This window comes from Pelodiscus sinensis, chromosome 1, assembly GCF_049634645.1.
Source record: "Pelodiscus sinensis isolate JC-2024 chromosome 1, ASM4963464v1, whole genome shotgun sequence".
Taxonomy (NCBI): domain Eukaryota; kingdom Metazoa; phylum Chordata; order Testudines; family Trionychidae; genus Pelodiscus; species Pelodiscus sinensis.
The window spans coordinates 124,204,012-124,221,806 of NC_134711.1; the positions used below are offsets into that span (position 1 = coordinate 124,204,012).

The 17,795-nt window shown below is 39.0% G+C and overlaps 1 protein-coding gene across 5 annotated transcripts in view; it reads left to right on the plus strand.

Moving 5' to 3' along the window:
- ATXN10 (ataxin 10) overlaps positions 1-17,795 on the plus strand; it is a 159,560-nt gene that overhangs the window by 62,333 nt on the left and 79,432 nt on the right. For all 5 annotated transcript variants that reach the window (XM_006127756.4, XM_075900001.1, XM_075899999.1 and 2 more), the window contains exons 4-5: positions 720-816; positions 2,875-3,039. In XM_006127756.4, coding sequence (XP_006127818.2) covers positions 720-816; positions 2,875-3,039 — 262 coding nt within the window. The remainder of the gene's footprint in view (positions 1-719; positions 817-2,874; positions 3,040-17,795) is intronic.

A 17,795-nucleotide genomic window follows, 5' to 3' on the forward strand; every position in this document is an offset into this window, starting at 1 on the left:
TTCTTGAACAAATGGACTCATGGTCAGGTGGATGGACACACACAGAGAGATGGACAAATGCTCTAAAATGTATAGTAGATGATGTCAATAATGTGCTTTTTGGAACTTTTTAGAACAAAATTAATTCACTGTATAAGAAGAGCAAATATGGGGAAGATGCTGATACAGTAGACTTGCGATAATCCGGCACCTTTGGGACCCAGGGGGTGCTGGATTATCGGATATGCCGGAGTATCAGGAGGTACTCCAGCAGAGGGGCTATGACTGGTCTGGGGTGGGGTTGCGGGCGGGGAACGGCGCGGTGTGGGGCCGACCAGGTGCTGGTGAGGGCCAGTGCTGCGGGACCAATCTGGCAGCACCCCAGCTGTTCTGTCCCATGTCTTCCCCAAGTCCGCCTCTGGTTAGTTTCAGCAGCGCCAGCAGCGGACTTGGGGAAGCTGCACGAGCAGCTCCAGTTGTCTGGCTGGCCGGAGCACTTCTGGGTTACAGTTGGTGCCGGACTGTTGGGAGTGCCGGACCACTGTATGCTAGACAATTGGAGTTTTACTGTAGTATGGAGAGAGAGATCCATTCTGTAGCTGCATTTTAAAGCTACATAAATATTGTGTCTCTCCATCTGAAATGGATGGCTTTCATAGATAGGTATTGATGTTTGCGCAGAGTTATTAATCTTGGATCTCTCTTGGAATTGTCTTTTAACATGTGTTCTTTCCCCTCAGTTTTACGCTGTAGCCTCCAGTTTCTTGGAAACCTTGCAGCAGGAAATGGAGACTCCCAGAATAGCATTTGGAAGTGTGCTTTCCCTGATCTTTTCTTGTAAGCATTTATATGGGTTTTTCTAATGTAATCTCTTTGGTTATGTTTGAATCTTTTGCACATGATACTTGCTATTCTAGTAGTGCCATAATGATTTGAAAAATAACTTTGGGGAGAACAGATGCATTAAGACCATGTCCTATGGATGTACTTGTGTTACTCAACTACAGGGGTCAGGACCTGCAAAATCTTTTTCTAAACTGAGTAGGCTGGTTTCTTTGGAAAGAGACAGCAAGATTTGTATAAATGCTTCAATCACTGAAGTCTTGTTCAGAAACCTTTTCAGAGGAATATGCTGTAATCCTTTCTGAGGAACTAACTATGCCCAACTTCAGGTTGCTGGCACTTAAACATGATAGTGTATTGATGAGAGCAAAGGGATGGAGAAAGGTGGATTGAAAATAAAACAAAATAACCTTAGCCTCTGATGATGTTGACACACATCTGAAGTATTGCACACTTATATATGTAGATGCAATCTATATAATGGATGGGGGAAATTCCTATAGCAAGTTATAGCTTTTCAGTGACTTTTTTGTATACAGTATTATATTAGATCCGACCTGAAATATCTTTTGGCATTTGTTTGCTTTAAAAGTCTACATCAGCTGAACAGAGTTTTACAGTTTTGATTTTAAGTCATATTTATCTTGATTGACAATTTTATATTGAAATCTCCATTGACCATAGAGACTGATTTTTTTTTTTGACTGACTTAAAATCAGAACTGTAAAGCTGGTTTAGACTTTTATTAAAAGCAAAAAAATCCCAAAAGGTATTTCAGGGCAAATCTACACTAGAAGCACTACATTGGCTCAGCTGCATTGAAGCATCTGTGCAGCTGATGCACATCTAATGAAGATGCTATATGTGGATTGGAGATTGTATTCCTGTTTGGTATAATTTACTCCATCTTTGCAGGAGGTGGAAGTTATGATGGCAGGAGAATGTCTCCCTCTAACATAGCACTGATATAGACAGTGCTAGTATCACCTGTAACTTGCATCTCCCTGGTTTTTTCCCACACTTCTGAGTGACAAAAGTTAGATCGACTTAGGCAGTAGAGTACACTTGTCCACAGTCTCTGAATCTGTAGTTAGGCTTATGCAGGAGTCCATTTATCATTTTGATGAAAAGTGACAAACAGCACTTCTATCTACACTGCTAAAAATAGCAATGTTTTGTTCCAGCTTCAGAGCCTTCCCCATCATAGTGGAGGGTTCTGACAGGGGTGGCAATGGAGAAAGGCGTCAGAGTCTTTCGCATAAATGACTTAGCCTGAAAAATAATATCATATAAATCATTCTCCATTTAAAAAATTGGTGTAAATACATTTTGGGTTCTTTCTTATTTGATGCATCATGGTGCACTTGGGCCACATTTTCAGACTTTTTTCTCCACAACCTTGAGGTCTAGAAACTTCCTTGGAAAAAAAAATAAGTTGAGATTCTCATATAATTACTTGATAGACAACCATAAATTACTAAGAGTCACAATGCTATCCTAGAAATTGTCAATACTCTAATGTGCTGACATTTCACATCCTGCCTGATGGAACTTTCTGCAGATAACTACAGTAAACCCTCCAGTCCAGAGGTGTTCACAATTGAGGTTCTGCTGTATGTTCCTTTTTTGGCCAGTGTAGGCACCATTGACTTCCTTTTGAAGTTAGTGGGAATCAAGTGCACTTTGCCCATGTGGGGCCAGGAACTTTGCCCATGTGGGGCCAGGATAGGTATTACTTAAGATGAAGAAATATTTGTGATATTGTTTCTTCCATATTAAATTTTTTAAATTTTTTGGTGGTGTAAGGAATTTTTTTTCCAAAAAAAGTTTACATAACCTCTTCCTAATATTAGTTTTGCAATTTTCCTTTATTCTTATCTCTAAGATTACTTGAAAATGATTTTATGTTTTATAGGTGACATTTATTTTACCACCTCTTATGCATTTGTATGGTGATGGCTCTGTAGTTCATGAAGTTCTTCATGTTTCCTTTCTTACTATGTACTACTGCCACATTATTTCAGCTTTATTCTTGATTTTTTTTTTTTTAAGGAATTGCCTCAACCACCATGATAAGAAAATTATTACCTATTGCTGTATGGTCCTGTTCACCTGCCTTAACTCAGAGAAAGTGAGAGAACTACTGGAGCATAAGAACTTGAATATAGCTCTTGCTGTTCTAAATACCTATAGAAAACAACTGGAGTCTGAATGGTCGTATGTATCTTTTAAAAACTTATTTAAATAGCATGGAGAACTACTAAGATGTAAGTCTGGTTCACATAAATCAAATTTCAAGACCTAGAAAGTAACTTAACTGAGACATTTAGGTTGATTAGGTGTCTATCGTTTGGGCGTGAGGAACCATATTGGTCAACTTTGTATTGATTCTGCATTTTTTTTAAACTTACAAGCTGTGGATACCAAATCTATGTAGAATGGAGGTCAATGGAGGGATGATAGGAGTTACTATAGAGAACTTTCTGGGTGTCTGGCTGGTGAGTCTTGTCCACGTGCTCAGGGTTTAGCTGATCGCCATATTTGGGGTCGGGAAGGAATTTTCCTCCAGGGTAGATTGGCAGAGGCCCTGGAGGTTTTTCACCTTCCTCTGTAGCATGGGGCACAGATCACAGCTGGAGGATTCTCTGCATCTTGGGGCCTTCTACGTATTTGAAGGCTTCAATATCTGAGACATAGGTGAGAGGATTATTCTAAGAGGGGTGGGTGAGATTCTGTGGCCTGCACTGTGCAGGGGGTCACACTAGATGATCATAATGGTCCCTTCTGACCTTAAAATCTATGAGTCTATGAGTAGAACAGAGGTAAATTTGAATCTTAAATGAGCAGCATATATCTAATGAGGCAGTTGAGGGTCATATAATGAAAAGTAATTACATTTGCATGCTGGTTAGTTGTTTTTCTCTTTGTAAAAAGTACTAAAACACTGAGTTTTGAGATGGAAACTAAGGAAGGAAATAATCTTTCACAGATTTTGGTACTTGGGGTATGACAGATTAAGGAGTAATGAAGCACTGCATACCTTAAAATGTTCTTGCATATATTAAAGGTTGAACTGCAATAAGCAACAATTAAAAGTAGGAAAAAGATGTTATCCTTGTGAATTTTGGATGTTTATAGTCTGTAAAATAATGAAATTAATCAGTAGTTTTACCATGTTCAACTTCGTTTTTGCGGTTACTGTAAACCATTTTAAATTATTCATTTATGACTTGTTCTCTTTTGTTCCAGCCTTTCCATCAGGCTGTGTCCAGTGCAAAGGAACAAACCTCTTTAGCATACCCCCTTGTGGCCCTGCTGCATTCCCTTCAGGTTCTCTTTAATCAATTGTTGGAGTTAGGTTGGCAAAAAAATGTTAAGGCCCCTTTGTGAGATGCAAGTCATGTTGATTATCTTTGAGTGGCCGCAAATCACCTTATTCAGGGTCCCTGTAAGAGGTTTGGTCAGTTCTGTGTCCTGGCCTGACACAGCCCAGTGCCTCTTTTTTCTGGAGCTTTTGCTTCAAATAGCCTATGTTCCCAACTCATCTGAAACAGTGTATACACCAATGGAAGAGTTGCATTGTCTCCCCTTAGAGCAGGAGCCTTAGCCCCATTCTTTGGGGTTGGAGTACAATTTAGCTGTAGGACCTCAGCTGGTTTCTGCGTCAGCTGATCATTTCTCTCTCAACTAATCCTCAGGCTGAGAGGATCCAGGCGATAGCCTTCTCCTGCTATTGTCATCTTTCTGCTACCTCAAGAGTCTTGCAGGAGCCTTCTTAATCCTTGCATTGTGTGCAGCCATTTGCCCTGCGGTGAGGAAGGAAGCAGCATTTGTGCTGATCCTTTCCTCCAGCTCATTTTGCCATAGGTTTGTCGTGAGAGGGAGCCTTGTCCTCTCTCTGCAAGGTACCTGACCATGGGCTCTTAAAGATACAGTGACACAATTTTCTCTCAGGAACTTAATTCCCAGGACTGCTGCTTCTCTCGCCACATGATCGTTAGGTCCTTGTACCAGACTTTCAAACTCTTTTAAAGGCCTATGGGGAAGAGGAGGACTGACCACAGAGAATTACTGCCTTGAAATATCCCATCACCTTCAGTTCCATTTTAATGCCAGAGTATGTAGAGAAAACATGTTTGATAATGAAAACAAAAATCTTCTTGGCAGATTTTATAGTTCATTATTTTCAAGGCCATGCATGAAATCAAAATTTCATTTCTATGTTTACTTCTTGACAATGACTTGGGATCCAAAATGCCTCAAAAGAAGATTTGATAATTTGCAATAATGAGCTGCCTTTAAGGGGGTCTGCTTAAAGCTGGCTGGCCTTGTACAATTTGGCTGGCATTCTGTTTAAAATATTCAAAGTTGGAGGGTCTGGAAAGTAGGGATGTAAAAGAGTGGTCGAATAGTTGACTACCTGCTAAGCCTAGGTTTATCAGGTAGTTGAGTCGACTAATTTCATTCTCTCCCTCCCCCTTCTCCTCCCCCCCCCCCCCCCCCAGGCAACCTCTATCTCAGAGGCAGCAGGAGCCTGTGCTGTGGGAACTGTCTTAAAAGCCAGTTCTCCTTAGCACCATCCCCATGAAGGGGAGAGCAGAGGAGGCAGAGCTGCAGTGCGTTTAGCAAGTGCCCCTCTTTTATTTACTAATCGAGTAGTCAATGGAAAGTACATCAACTACTTGATTAGCTGATTATCCACAATTTAACTTCCCTACTGGAAAGAACATCCCTACTGGAAAGTAACCTTGGATAAGCCCCCAATTTTTCAAATCTCTATCCAAAAGATTTTGGAACTATGCAGTCCAAGAATTATTTATAATCTAAAATTAGAGCATTAACTTATTGGCACTAGTTCAAAAAACCAACTGAAAACAAAAAATTATAAACTTCACATGCTTTTATCAGAAAATAGCTTTTCATTTAAATCTAAAATTTTCTGTGGGAAAAGAGACATGTAGTCCAGTTATGAAGCTGAGAGCAGAGGAGAGACCAGGAGAATGGGAGAGCCAGAATTGTAAGTCCTGTGACAGTATAATCAATTAGGAAGATACAGCAACTAATAGCCAATCTGAAAAGTTTTCATATTTCTGAATTAAACTTTTTTCCAGCACACTTTGTTTCATAAATGGTTTTGATGTTGACTTCTGGGATGGAGACTAAATAACAATCAGCTCTACTATTTTCATGGTGAAAATGTGATCTTCCTTATTAATACTGACGGTCAAACAAATAATTGTAATGTCTCAACTAGAGCTTTCAATTAATTGCTGTTATCTGAAGTGTTTAATACAAAATATATTAACTAGGTTAAAAATTAGTTATGATTAAAGTTTTAATGCTCTGTTACATTGGAATATTTATTCTGTTATGTATTATAAATATTATTGGATATTTTTGTACTTTTCAAGTAGATTGATTTCAGTTACCACCGAATACAAATGTACAGTGCTCCTTTTATATTTTTATTATAAATATTTACATGGGTTAAAAGATAAAATAATATTAAATGAATTGAAAAATACAAGTACTGTAGAGCAGTCTCTATTATAAAAGTGTAGTATACAAACATAGAATTGTTTTGTTTAACTGCACTCAAAACCAATATGTGTTTAATTTTAGAGCCTACTCAAGCACTCTTCCCTCCCAACAGCAAAAATATTGAAATAAATGATCTATTATTGTTTAATTGTGTGATTAAAACTGATTAATCATGGCTATTTTTAATGTTGTGATTAATTGCAATTAATCTTTTTAATTGTTTGACAGCAAAACTCAATGTAAGGATAGGTAAATGTGTTTTTTGGAAAACCAATGAGTAGAAACATTTCTTGAAAGGGAAAACTATTAAGACAGTACCATCTCACGTGAATGCAAGAAGTTAGAGTTGAATATAATATAAACAGGAGAAAATAAACATTTTAAAAAAAATTAAAACTACAAGCTAAATCAAAAAGTTGAGGAAATTATGCCTTCAGTTTAGCTCATATCATTGTAATACCTATTCAAAATTGCAATGCTTATATGAACCTTTCAGTTTGTGGTATTAATATTGGCCTAGAAGAACTGTGTTAGAGCTAATATTTTTGTTTGAAAAGGCCACCTAAAATGCCTAGAATCTGATATTAACTTCCATGGAAAAAATAATAATGAAAACGTACTACCTCAAAGAGTAATTATTTGGTCAATGCGAAATATTACAGAAGAAAAACAAAATTGTTGAACTTTTAGCAATTTGGCCTGTATTTCTGTTGAGATTTTTGTAAATTTACTGGTTAAGGTTCAAAAGTTTAAATCAAAACAAAAATCTCTTTTTGTAGCAAAGTGCCTTTTTTGCCAGAATTGATTTTGAAGTAATTTTTAGAGGATGAAGACCGTTTACGTGCTGTCTTTTTCCATCAGCACTTCATGCGGCTATCTACTCAAGTTTATATGGAATTGACAAAAACATAATTTTGAACAGACAGAATTTTTGATTAGCTAGCTAGTTTGCTTCAGTGTCGAACTTCTGGGTATATTTTTTTTCCCTGCATATACAAAGGAATGCCTAATATCCTCCGCTGATGGGCTGACAGCCACAGCAGGCCTGGGGACAAGGGATTGGGGGCCAGGTCTGTGCTCCCAGAATGGTAGAGCTGAGGGCAGTCAGCCTTTAGCAGTGCCTGCAGCATGGTCCTGCACCCCTCCTAGAACCTCTCCTCAGGACTCTGAGGGCATTCTCACAACAAATCAAAGGGACCAAGGGCTCTGGCTGCTGCTATAATAACAGTGGCCAAGGCTGGGAGCTCTGAGGCCCTTTGAAATGCCCGGCCCCTGTACAGTTGCCCCCTTTAATTCCCCTCAGCCCCATTGGTGGGCCTGATAACATCCTAATATTTTGTTATATTCATAGAACATAGTAGCTGTCTTCTGGATTATGTTTGTTTTCTTGGTTCTTTGAATTTATTTTTTGTCCTTGGGGCTCACTTTGAATGAAGATTATAGGGTAAAGAGAAATTTTCTTTCTTGCTTTCTTTGTTGAGTGACCTGAATCAGATCTTGTTTTGTTAGGATATCAAAATATATTCCTGTTTAAATAGAAGCTAGCTATAAGCTAAATTTAATCATTGGCTCTGTGTTAGTCTTGTTGTGCAGTCTGTGCTGTCACTTAGCATATAACTTTGGAATAGTTTAAACTTTCATCATGTATTTTACATTGATGGTAAACAGCTCTTTCTCCCATAAAGCTTTTCTGTATCTGAAACATTCCTGTTGATATGACTGTTTCGCAGATATTAAGTGAGCTGCAGTTTTCTGCAATTAAATGTGTGAAAGACAGATGCCGTCTTTATTGGCTCCAGGTTACATTGACAGTAACTTATGATGATGTATTGCGGTTGTAGCCTCGGTCTCAGTTTTAATCTTTTAATCCAGGCTCATGTTTGATTCGTTACCAAGAAACATTTTTCACATTCTCCATATAGTAAATAAATATGCAGTAGATGCAGCCAGGTAGGAGCACAAAGATTTTTGTCTCTGTTTTCATTAAATCAGAGCTCAGTTGTTGTAATGTTTCTTTGCCAGGAACATTGAAAAAATATTTTGTCAGCAATTCATTCAAAATTTGGGGCTGTTCTTGGACTCTTACTAGCACATACCACTAAGATTGCTTAAACGAATTTACATAGCCGCGGTATTGGAGGCAGAGCCAGCGCTTTGCAATAAAGCGTTCAGATTTCTATGCCATGGCTTCCACATGGAATAGCAACCTTTTAAAGCAGCTATAATGGTATATTTGGGCTCACTAAAATAGTAATCTTTTCTTCAAGAAGTTATGTTGGCTGCCTGTTTTGTAGAGAATTGAATTTAAGATGTTCTTAATGTTAATGTGATTCTTGCCTATCTTGCTGAAATGTAGTCTTTTAATCTGAGTGTCCAAAGGAGTTTGAAACTTGCTGTTCAGCTTATTAGCTCTTTGATCTGCTAAATGCTGATTATTGGTATTGGAAGTATTTTCTCCTTTTCTTAATAATTTATTCATTATTTTCCTTAGAGTACTAAAGTGGAGTAGGTCCACAATGACCATTTAGTGGTCAACAATCTGAGGACTAAAAACCTGCTATGCACTAACTATAAGTGTGGACTCTGCTGCAGTGCAGTAAAAGTTCTGTAGATCAAAGTGCACTACTACTTCTAGGTTCCTGGAATATCAACAGGCAGGAGAAGGTGGCAGAGAGTTACCTAGGTGTGAGCTGTCATTTAGCAGCAAGGATTAGGCCATTTGCAGGAAAAATTGCCATAAATTTGGCAACTCTGCTGCAATCAGAGATTATTTTTGCCCGTTCCCTTTCTTTATCTCCTTTGTGATTTGGTGTTTCTACAGTTTTCTTCTTTTCCCTCTATGAAAGGAAATGTTAATTCAGGGACTTCTGTGATTCCCACTCTGTACTGAAAACTCAAGCAATCCATGAAAGCTCTAGGAGTCCACATTCCACATCATGGTGTTGGAACTTGGAACATTGTAACAGACATGGAAAGCGCTCTCTTGTACTGAGGGCTTTCACATTTTAAATAACTTACGTAGATGACACTGACACAAAGTACTACTTTAGTTATTAGGGAGGCGATAGCTCTGTCCCGGGTTATGTGGTCTTGTGTCTTTGGGGGTGATATATTAGTCACTGAATGTTTCCAGTGGCATCTGCATCTTCAGGGCAATAATTAAGTCCAAGAAAGAAGAGATCTCTGTTGTGTGCGTAAATAAAGCAGACTTTGTATTCGATCCCATGACCCTGTGAAATTAACAAAACTAGATGGCCTGGTTACTTGTGTGGCATACTTCAGAAATGCTTCGGTTTCTGTCATGTATAAAGTCACATGGAATTTAATTCCCACCATAACTTATATCATTCTCTTAATTTAAGAGCTAAATTGCCCATTGATCTCTGCAGATGTACTCTCTTCTGGGGCTTGACTCTAGGATTGACTCCAGCCAGCTAACTTGTTTTAAAACCTGACAGTATCTATACACCGTGCTAAGTGATATTTGAAATAGTGTTAATTAACTTGTTAGGTATTGCATTTTTAAATTGCCTCTCATTTTCCCAGTCTACATAGGTTTCACAGTTTACTTATTTCTGGTGATCAGTCCCTTTAGTTTCGTTCCTTTTATGGGGTCTGCTACTCCTGGTCAGTCCCCTGATAGTGGTGCTCTGTGGAGGTAGTTATTAACACAGGAAAAAAAGGTTATCTGGCTGTAACTGAAATTCTCCAAAATGTTGTCTGGGTAGACGGGTTGGTGTACAAACCCCAAAAGGAGCAACACGCCTGTAGGAAATGCTCCATCTTGTAAAAGCAGGAAATTAGCTCATTTGGGTGGCGGAAATGAGCAGACCTGCAGCCGACTGCCCAAGCAGCACAGAACAAAGGGACACCTGAAGGCTTTGACACTGCAGCCAAAGGGGCCCTCCCTGAGGGATGAGAGGACTCACCCCAGAGACAACCAAAGGAGGAAGTATCTGGTGAACATTGCTAACTCCAACTCATTTACTTTGGTTTGGATTTCCCCACTAGGGGAATGCCTTAGACTATGCTGACCTCGGAAGGGGCATGGGGGAAGATGAGGAAGAGGCCCAGGGAGGATAACCTAAGCATCCTTAGTTGCCAGATTTCTGGTAGCCCAAAGGGCCCCCATCCCAGTCTATCCCTCCACTAGCGCTTCTGAACTGCCATCTCTGACTTCACAGCAACTCCATGTGCTCTGTGCTTTTCACCTCACTACCCCTCCATTCTGTGCCTCTTGTCTAGGCTGGGTGCTGTGAGAAAGGTAGCATCTGTGTCTTCTCTATCCGTAGCTAGATCAGTTCCTTCTTGAGAGTGGCTACTCTATGTTCTGGTGCCACTGTAGCCATTAGTGAGCAAAAGGAATGACTGCAGCACCTTTTCTGCAAAATGTATTTTCTGCATGGCACGTGAATTCTGAATGTGCCCAATAACACAGTTCCCCCAGGAGTACCTTAGTGCCTACTCCCTCCTGGGAGGGCCTGTCACTGAGTTGTTGCCCAGGGGACCATTGTTCCCTATAATGACTTTTCTTGTCTATGGAAAGTTTTAAACCTGTAAGTACAGTCTTTCCAACTTTCCCTGCTTTTACCTTCTTCTTTTCCATCTCCTTTATTCACGTATTCTTTCTCCTTCCTTATTCCCTACCTGATATTCATCATATTTCCTTTTCATCCTTCAATAGATAAGTCGTCTTCTGCAGCAGAAAGCTCAACTCAACCTCTTTGATGTCTCCTCTTCACCTGTTGTTTCCACCCACACTCCCATTCGCTTGTTCTGGTGATTGGCCAATAGATTTTTGTACTCATAGAGTATAATTTATTTTCCTAAATATTTTAAAAGTATGAAGGTATCATTCAAACTCTTAGTTTAAATGTTGACACTTATACATTTAGCAAGTCAAATAACTATTTTAACACATTTTAAGCAGAAATAGGTATTCCAGAAAACAAGACTCTTTTCTTCTGATTATATCCTCTGGGAACTGGATAATATTTTTCCTTAAGTTGTTGTTTTTTCTGTATCAGCTGGAGGAGATGCTGTTGGCTGATGCAAGCACTCTGTCTCCATCCATGTGATCCTACTACAGTACTTTGTAACACACTCTTCTTCCTCTGCTCAGGGGAGAAGTCAGGAATAAGAGTTGATGCCTCAAGTCAATGCAGAGTATTACAAATGGGCTTGCTAGTGTCTTTTCTGTTTTAAACTCTTCTTTAGATTTGAGCAGCTCAGAAAGTCATGCTAAGCTCTGGAAAATTGAAGCATCTTTAAGAAATCGTATTTTTCTTCTTTTGGTTTGCAGTAATCAACGGCAGAAAAATGTGTTATGCAGCTGGGAAGCTACTATATGTTGAAGAAACCACTATATGATGCCATATGAGATTGATTTTAAAATCTTGAACCTGCAAACATATGTGTTATTAAAATAATTAGGAAAATGCAGTACAAAATTACATTCTACTTCATCCTAATGAAGTTTAATGTGTATACTAAAAGTTTATTCTATAAATGCTATGGTAGTTATATTAGAGATGGGGAGCACAGTTGATACAAACTCTTTCACGGTATGCGCGCGCGTGTGTGTGTGACGTGTCTGTTTTTTTTTTTAAAGTGAGGGGATTGCATTTTTGACTATGAAGGGTAAAGAACAGAAATCTCAGGGTTTTTTTTTTTGTTTTTTTTTTTTTTATTTAAATGGAAAGGCATAAGTGCTCTTTTTGGCCTCTCTGGAAAAATTATGTGAAAGTGTGGTCAGCTGTCTGGCACTGGAAGTAAGGATTTTTTGAACATCCACTCTGTTAAACCACAGTTCAATGGTGAGTTTAAAGATTAGGTTGTGGGGCACCCCCTCCCCGTTTTCCTGGAGTAATTTATCCCTTGCCTACGGAAATAAGCATGGCCAGAGAGCACTGCTGCTTGTGGGCAGGCCTCTAGCCCAATGGGGGAAACTAGGGAAAAGATAGCTGTGTATTAGAGTATTGAATCTAGTGCCTTACTTATGCATGTAGTATATAAATCAGAAAATGTTACACCATTCCTGTTGTCTTTTGTGAAATTGCAATTTCTCTCTTGTCTGACAAATTAGAGTATTTCTTTATCTTCCCTCTTTTAGGGTTGTACTCTCCAGAGAACAATTTTGTTATTTTTGGAAAGTTGCCATGCTGTCATAGGCTGCAGGTTCCAAATGCAATTGAGGTTTTAAGTGCTACTGACCATTGGGATAATATTTACTTCATTGTTGTCCTACAACAAATATATTTGCAGTAGGATTGCCCTGATATTTAATAAATTTTAGAAAGCCTTTTCCAATACATCAATGTGCACTGCTGGTCTTGTTTCACCTCTCTTTTACTGTATCGTTTCTTGTAGAAAGCGTGGGGGAAAGTTCCTTTTTCCATGGGTATTTGAGGTTTTGTATGTGATGCCTCCTGGAAATTCTCCAGTAGAGGATGTTGTTGCCAGCTCGGATGTACCCAAGAAGCTCCTTCTGGTTCCTATCAAATTCAAATGTTAAATAAAAAAGCAGTGATCATGGTCAGTCACAGAGAATGTGCTGATTTTTGGCAGTGGTGATGTAGCACAGTAGAGAAACAACAGACCAGAACATAGTTTATTGAAAGCAAAAGCAATTGGTCCATCTGATACTTTTATAGATTTTTGTAGCTTTTTAAAAGCATGCAGTACTTCCATCTCGGCACAAATGAATTTGTTGCTGGCACTCCTACCTTATCTAGTGGCATCATGATCTAGTAATTCTGTGAAAAGAAATTGGTTGTAATTAGTAGTCTGAATCTTTTCACTTCTGCTTCATCCAACATTGATCATGTTCTTATTCTTCCTTGGGGAGAGAACAGATCACGAGTCAGATTGTTTTGTGTGTCTTATTTAGGTACACAAAATCCAGAATGAGATTGGAAAAATAAGGTAGTAAAAAAGGGGGACAGGGTGGCAGCAAATGCAGACGTTTTAAAATACTTTCCCAAATTTCTCTTTAAATACAGGGGTTGCCATTTACTCCCTGTTAGCCTATACCAGCAATAATTATTTCAGGTACTCGTGGTAAGTGTGCTTAGGCTAACCTAACACATTATTCTTTCAAAAAAGTGTCAAGGGCAGATAATGGTTTGAGGCGCCTCACTTGACTTGATGGCATTTCTCCACTTGCCTATTTGTGTGGAATGTACATAACATTTGAAAACTGCATTGAATCATTTTCAAAATTTCAGTAAATGTTTTGCGCATCAGTTGGCAGAATCCTCGTTATTTTTAGTGAAAACCTAGAAAAGGAAATTGGAGACACACAGAGCCCCTCATGCCTGGTTATCAAAGTCCACAGATTAGACCAGGTTGTTTCTAGATGAAAGAACCAATGAGTGTCTGCTATTAAAATCTTCCTGCATAACAGTCTTCTTGTGCTATGCAGGAAGGTGTTAGGCACACATCCCAGAGGAGAAGGGAGAAGCATAACACATAAGAAGCTGGTTTGGAAGGGAATTGATACATGTCAGAAGCCATTGCTGCTGCAGCAAACTCTGTTGCTAACTCTGTCCACACATCTATCCTAGTGACACCATCACAGGACCTAACCACATCAGCTACACCATCAAAGGTTCATTCCCATGCACATCTACTAATATGATATATGCCATTATGTGCCAGCATTGCCCCTCTGCCATGTACATTGGACAAACAGGACTGTGTCTACACAAAAGAATAAGTGGACCCAATCAAAAATCAAGAAAGACAACAATTAAAAACCAGTGAGAGAGTACTTTAACCTCCCGGGACAAACATGTAACTAACTTTCAAGTTGCCATTCTCTGACACAAAAAATAGACTGCAATGAGAAACTGCTGAGCTGGAATTCATATGCAAATTTGACACCGTCAGAAGAGGTTTAAATAGAAATATGGAATACAGTAAGTAATTTCCCCTTCACATAGTCTCAGTAGTCTCACCTTCTGATAGCTGAAGGTGAGACGCATCCACTCTGATTTAATTAGCACTGAGTCACACTCCCATATCTGTAGCTCTTCCTTTTTTTTCTTTTCAAGTATCTGAGGAAGTGAGTTGTATCTCTCGAAAGTTTATGCCCTAATAAATTTGTTAATCATTAAAGTGGCACAGGACGACTTCTTTTTTTTTTTTTTTAAATGAAAATTCCTCTTGAGGAACTGATACTGTACGTATTACTTGAGATCTCTGCCTTTCTTATCTCAAGATTAGAGTACTGCAAAGTATTGTGCGTGCAGTAGCACACTACTGTTTTCCTTCTGTGCGTTTGGTGAGGAGTGAGGAGTACTTTGGTTGAGGTGGAGTATCTGGTTTCTACAGGATCGTATAAGGGCACACTTATTTAGTTTGCCATTAAATAACTTCACTGTGTAAATAGATTTTTTTAAATACATTTTATTAGTCTTATGCAAAGCCAGTAAATACTTTTGTTCCTCAAGTGTTTTTGTCCAAAGGCTATAATTTAAAAGATTTTGAAAATCCTATTAAGAGTTGTTAGTGAGGCACTGTTTTTGAGTTTCATTAGTGGCTGGAGATTTAGATTGGACAGAGGAAGAGATTTTGTGAACTCAATCTTTCTTCAAAGTTTGAATAGTCTACCTTATCAGTACAAATGCTATGTTTCAAAGACATTTTAAACTAAGAAAAAACCCTTTCATTCCTAAACATTTTGGTTTAAATCACAATAATACAAATAATGTGGTACAATGTATTCTCATTTAATTCTTTTGAAGATATCACATTTAATATAAAGTGGTAAGAAGAGGATCACTATAATTTCATTTCTGAAGTGTAAAATACCACTCAGTAGGGTTGCTAATACAAATCAACATAAAATTGGAGCACTCCTGTTTATGATAAACTGCTTACACCAAGCTTTGGTTGGGCCAAACTCATTGCTCATCTCATATGTTTGGTATATAGGGAGTATAAATGTGGCTTATACCATTTCATCTTGGCCACCTCTCAAATTCAGTTTGGTACAATATATCCCTTGTGCTATTGTAAGAGTTTGAACTGAACATTGCCTATGTTTATCTACTTGTGAGCACTTGATTTTTTTAGGATTTTAGCCAAACACTTAATCTAAAGACAGCCCAGGAAATTGGCATATTTAACACTATTCATTTGTTACTGTATTCTGTTTATATAACAACTCTAATTTTCACTGTTTCCTTTTCTAAATTGCAGTGCTCACCAATTTATTGCAGCAGTTCTGTTGTTGGATTCTGAGCACAATTAAATCTTTTTGAAGCATGGTGGCTTATCTGAAATGCCTCATATTGAGTTGGCAAGTAAAAAATAACTATTGTAAACTAGGGGGAGGCTTGTGGTTTTTTTTTTTTTTTAACAATACAGAACAGGCGAGTGTAGGGGATTGTACATTTTAGCTTTTATTTCTGTTTCCTATATTGCTACCACCAAAATCTGCAGGCAGAGTAGGAGTGTAAACAAGTTTCCGTGTGACTGTGTGCATGCCTGCCTTTCTTCTCTAATATCCCTTTTGGTGGTATGTGCTTAAAGGATGATAGCTCTCCAATTTTTTTATCAGAGGGGTAGCTGTGTTAGTCTGAATCTGCAAAAGCGGCGAGGAGTCCTGCAAAATTTCCACTACATGCATCTGACGAAGTGGGTCTTTGCCCATGAAAGCTTATGCTTCAACACTTCAGTTAGTCTATGAGGTGCCACAGGACTCCTCGCTGCTTTTGCAATTTTTTTATGTACTCTACATGAGTTAATAACGATGCGAGAGGAAGGGGAAGATGAGAAGGAATCTACGCGTGGCAAGAGATATCTGGGAGTCTGAATGAAAATTTTATCTTTGGGATCAAGAAAGACAAACAGAATTGCTATGTCCATATTAATAAACTGAATCCATGAAACCACTTTTCTGAAGCATACCAGAAAGGTCCAAAATACAGGCTGTGCATCACTGTACTTCACTCTTTAGGTCGCTAGTCTCCTAGCAATATGCATAGGACTAGCATGTGTAGTTGGGGAAATAGATCTGTGCTAAGTTGGAATGCTTGTGCTTTGACTAATACCTGTTGGAAGTGATGTCCTTTTATTCCAGATGGGGGTTTGTGTGCACAGCACCACAAAGTGTGCCGGAAGGATGTAATCTATAAAGCACACTAACATACAGTATTGCACTAACTGCCCCATTTAGAGCCTGTTGGTATGGTCTAAAAGATACCTAGATTATGTTAATGCAGTCAGTCCTGCTTGAAACTGGACTACATCACATGAATTAGATACCTTTTGGAGTATGCTGGCAGAGTCCACACAGGATAATTACAGCACAACATACTAGAAAGCTCTGTAAATCAAGTTCTAGGGTGCTTTGCTGGTGCATTGTATATACAAGCCTTAAATAGTAGCAGATTTTAAGTAGAAGACAAAAGTCCAAGCAAATTGTTGTGCAGCATTATAAACTGCGAAAAGCCTAAAAATGTGGATTTAATCTTTAACTGCAGAATTGAAAATGTGAACTTAAATCATATTTTTGAGTGCAATTTTGTTGCACTGGTGGAAGAGATTTGCACCTGAGGCTAAAATGAGCTGTCTTTGTGGAAAGTAGGTTTTCATAACAGCAAATTCAGCTACAGTTTTTTTGATTTCTTAAGCCTCAGATTGCCCTGTTCTGGTGCATTGTGGGCTATTAAAATGCATATCTTTTGGTTTTGATGTTGCTATTCATAAAGTCTGAAAAGGGATTTCTTGTTTTTCCATATGCTTCAGGTTTGGTTGGTTATTTAAATTTATTGGACGCTTATTTTGGGAGTCAGATATGTAACTTAAGAAAATAATACCTTTATCTAAGATGGTTGACGTTCTGAGGTGCAGTCCAGACCAATGAGGGCCATGCTGTCCTTGCCCTGCAACTTGGGTGCCTCACAATGTTTTGTTGCTATAGTTTCCACGTGGGCCACTCATGTACGGCCTGCCAGCATGCAGGTCCTGCTCTGAGAGCCTGTGTAGCGCGATAGGCCTGGTCCAGCAGCTGTGACCCCAGCAGCCTGTAATCAGCGTTTGAGCCACACTTTGGGTTCTACCTAGGGTTGCCAGATGGTTGAAACAAAAATACCGAACACCCTCCCCCCCGACTCGCCCCCCCCCCCCCCAAAAAAAAAACCGGGAAAAAGTTTGGTGGAAGAAAAAAAGGGGGGAGACCAAAGTTGCTGGGGGGGTGGGGGAGGGGAAAGGACTCCAAGACTTATTAAGCAAAAAAAAAAAATAAAATAAAACAGCATGTCCCCTTTAAGAGTGAGTGCAGGGATTAGGAACAGGGGAGCGGTTGAGCACTTAGACCCAGGGGAATCATGAGTCATTGCTTCCCCTTGGTCTTTTTGCTGGCAGCCATTTTGTGCTGGCAGTCTTGTGGAACCAGGTAAGCATGGGGTCGGAGTGCTGGGGAT